General features: G+C 51.7%; 1 protein-coding gene across 2 annotated transcripts in view; it reads left to right on the forward strand.

The window, feature by feature from the left end:
- fam217ba (family with sequence similarity 217 member Ba) overlaps nucleotides 1-3,351 on the forward strand; it is a 27,034-nt gene extending 23,683 nt beyond the window's left edge. For both annotated transcript variants that reach the window (XM_043710116.1, XM_043710115.1), the window contains exon 6: nucleotides 1,262-3,351. In XM_043710116.1, coding sequence (XP_043566051.1) covers nucleotides 1,262-2,456 — 1,195 coding nt within the window. In that variant the 3' untranslated portion in view covers nucleotides 2,457-3,351. The remainder of the gene's footprint in view (nucleotides 1-1,261) is intronic.
- Nucleotides 3,352-3,678: the final 327 nt, after the last annotated feature.

Raw genomic sequence — 3,678 nt, forward strand, 5'->3', positions numbered from 1 at the left:
GACAGGGAGCGGAGGTGGGGACGGAAGGGGGCCGTGTTGGACAGGAGTTGGGGGTGTGGTGGGGCGGGGGCTCCCCCGCAGTGTCCTGATGCCTCGTCTCCTGAACGGGGAGCAGACTGAAAAAAACTCTGAGCCCCAGAGGAGAGGCATTGAATCAATTAACCGATTAATCAATTATCCGAATGAAATAGTGCCCACCCATCTTGTTCGGATAATCGAGGTTCCTTTGTACTTATTTAAATGCTTAAATATTTTAACTGTTCCCAGTTCATTCCACATACAAACCACTCTCTGTGTAGAGAGAAAAAAAATGTTACTCCTCCTGTCTTTTTTTAAAAACAATCTTTTTCCTTTTACCTTAAAAGTATGCCTTCCAGTCTTGAAATCCCCCACTGTAGGGAAAGGACGTTCATCTTATCTATGCCCCTCGTGATTTTATAAATCTCTATAAGCTCACCCCTCAAACTCCAGTGAAATAGTCCCAACCTATCCAGCCTCTCCTTATAACTCAAACCCTTCATGCCTGGCAGCATCCTGGTAAATCTCTTCTGAATCCTCTCCAGTTTAATAATATCCTTCCTATAACAGAGCCACTAGAAATGCACACAGTATTCCAGAAGAAGCCTCCCCAACACCCTCTATAATCCCAACATAATGCCCTAACTCCAACACTCAGTGGTCTGAGCAATAAAGGCAAGCATGATAACCACCTTCTTAACCACCCTGTCGACATTTGATGAAAACTTCAAAGCATTATGTACCTAAACCCCTCTGTGTTACACAACACTACCTACTTTTAATTGTATAAATCCTGCCCATGTTTGTTTTTCCAAAATGCAACACCTTGCACTTATCCAAGTTGAACTCCACCTGCCCCTCCTCAGCCCATTGACTCAATTGATCAAGATGTCTTTGTAACCTGAGATAACCTTTTGGACGATGCTGAACTGACACCAGACTGAGCCAACATGGATTTCTGATGGGTTAGTGGGAATTGGGTCACCCTGGCTGTACATCTGCAGGGTCTTTCCCCGCACTCCAAGCTGAGTACATGGGGGCCTGGTCTCTTTCCTCTAACCCCTCCCTTGACCTGCCCAAATAGGATTTGGTGGGGGGGGGGGCTAAGGATCAAATTTGGAATTGCTATGTGTATGGTTATAATTGGGAAGCTTGGGTTTGTTCCCTTTGTTTGTTTTGGAATAAGCGCTGCACAGAGTGTGGAGCAGAGCTCTGAATCCTCCCTCCATACCTTTGTTGGCAGGAACGCCAAGTCCGCGTCGAGTTTGAAGCAGCTGCCGAGATCGTCGGCCTCCTTCAGGAAGCTGCTGAAGGTCTCCATGGCAGCCAGAGAGTCTCCCTCCAATCTCCGACCGGTTACGCCGACCGTGCCGGTGGACTGCTCGCTGCTGGGTGACCCAGCGTTGGACACAGATGGGTCCAACCAGCAGCCGAGCACCTATTGCCATAACGCCGTCGGCTGCTCTCCTACAAACCCACTGCTGCAGAGCTTTGAATTACCAGTAGCTGCCCCGGATGAGGACAGCGCCAGTGATCTCTCTGATTCTGAGAGAATTCCTTTGGTCTCCAGCCCTCGCAGACCTCCGGACCTGAACCTGCGGGCCGAAGTGATCACCCCGGCTGAGCTGACTCAGACTTGCGGCTGTGTGGGGTTTAGCTACCCGGATTTCCTGCCCGAGCCGTATGCCAGCTGGAACCTGCGCGAGCTCTCGCTGCTGGTCCACAGCAGCAGCAACGCGAGGAGCCCTGTCACTGCCCGGCCCCTGGGGCTTTTGGAGAGCTTTGTGGGCCGACTCCTCGAGCTGGAATGGCTGCAGCTGAAGTCGGAGCAGGCAGAGAGGAGCAGGTTCACCCGGCCGCGCTCCAACACTGCTGCTGGGAGCTGTAACCCCACTCGCCATCCCGGGAGAGGCAGGAAAGCCTGCCTGATGGTTAACAGGGGCCCCAGCAGCCCAGGGGATCCAGCCATTGGACTGATGGGCAGTGCTGCCAATACCTGCAGTCACTGCTGGTTACAGTACCCCTACTGCAATGGCACCTGCCGCCCCTCGGCATTCCAAAACTTCTCCCGCAATGCCAGCGCAAAGCCGCGTGGCACGGACTCCCAGCTGGGAGGGGGTGGTCCGCCCAGAGCAAGGGCCGTCCTCAGCCCCAAGGAGGTGGCGCTTGGAAAGGGACCTTCAGAAACCACCCGCTTGGGCTGCAGCTCGGCAGCGAAAGGGCGGAAACAGCCCCCACACGTGCAGCGATGCCCTCCTCCCTGCTCATGGCACAGCTCCTCTGCCTCCCTCAGAAGACTGTGTATGATCCATCAGGGGGGAGTGGGGATCAGAGAGCAGAGCTTTGTGGGGGAGGAAGATTTCATTTTGGATGACAAGTCCCAGAGGATTAGTAACTCTGTTGGAAAGGGGAAGCGACTGCATAGACGCCCGAAATAGAGGAGAGGTGCTGATGGGGATGGGGAGAGGCTGGAGCTCTCAACACCAGCAGCATTTATTGTTTTAGATGTGGCATCTTCTTCAATCTCCTTTTTTATATTAAACCACTATCCCCCTGTACGCGTCACCGTCTCTTCCCCCATACCCTGCATGTGAACTGCACTCCCACATGCATCTCTGACCTCCCCCTACATGGGCTACTCAGTGTAGCACTTGCCACTATCCCCTGGCACAGTTCAATGGCCGGCTGTCAATGCACATTCCTCGACCCAAGACGAGGTGCTGCCATGTCACAAGGTATCGCCTCCTGTTGTATATTCCCAACTTCCCCAAGCTGTTTGCTTGGTGGCTGTGCAATGTGCAGGAGTGTAGTTTGGTCACTCTGCATCAGGACTGTTGCAGGACGTTGTGGATGGAGCAGGGTACATTAGCAAGCTGCAGTCAGACCACTGAATGAATGAATGAATGAATATGCAGACAAGATGTGGATTCCGAATGCCTGGAGAGGATGAAGTTGTTCATGGATGCTGGGCGCAGACAAAGCACTGTACACAGAGACTGATCTCTTCAATCTCCACCTCTTCAACACTGCATTGGCAATGTTTCTTGAAATGGTGTAATTTGTGTGTTATTTCTTGAGCTTTCCCAGCCCCTACACTTCAGGACGCAAGTGAAGATTGAGAATGGATGTGGCTGCCTTGCTGTTTGTTAGTATTTTATAAATTTCATTCATGTTTGCTCCTATTAATAAAAAGTGATTCCAGACAAACCTGCCCGATGGCTGCTCTACATCTCAAAGTCTACAACAGTTTCTGTAGTTGTCAACAAATCTAAAACCTGATTGGACATGCTCAGGACAAGGAAATAAAGATATTGCAGTGTAAAAATAAAATGACATGCTCAGGACCGTCTCCTTTTCTTGAAAGGCATCCTGCACTACACATGTATCCCTTTGAAATTGTCCAGCTCTGCCCCTCTATCCCATTGAACCTCTCCGGCTCGGCCCATTGATCCTGTCCAACACCGTCCCCGGATCCCATTGATCCTGTCCAACACCGCCCCCGATCCCATTGATCCTGTCCAACACCGCCCCCGTATCCCATTGATCCTGTCCAACACCGCCCCCGGATCCCATTGATCCTGTCCAACACCGCCCCCGGATCCCATTGATCCTGTCCAACACCGCCCTGTTTCTGCTTTTCATGATGAAAGGCCATGTGAC

The sequence above is a fragment of the Chiloscyllium plagiosum genome, chromosome 20, assembly GCF_004010195.1.
Source record: "Chiloscyllium plagiosum isolate BGI_BamShark_2017 chromosome 20, ASM401019v2, whole genome shotgun sequence".
NCBI classification, from domain to species: Eukaryota; Metazoa; Chordata; class Chondrichthyes; order Orectolobiformes; family Hemiscylliidae; genus Chiloscyllium; species Chiloscyllium plagiosum.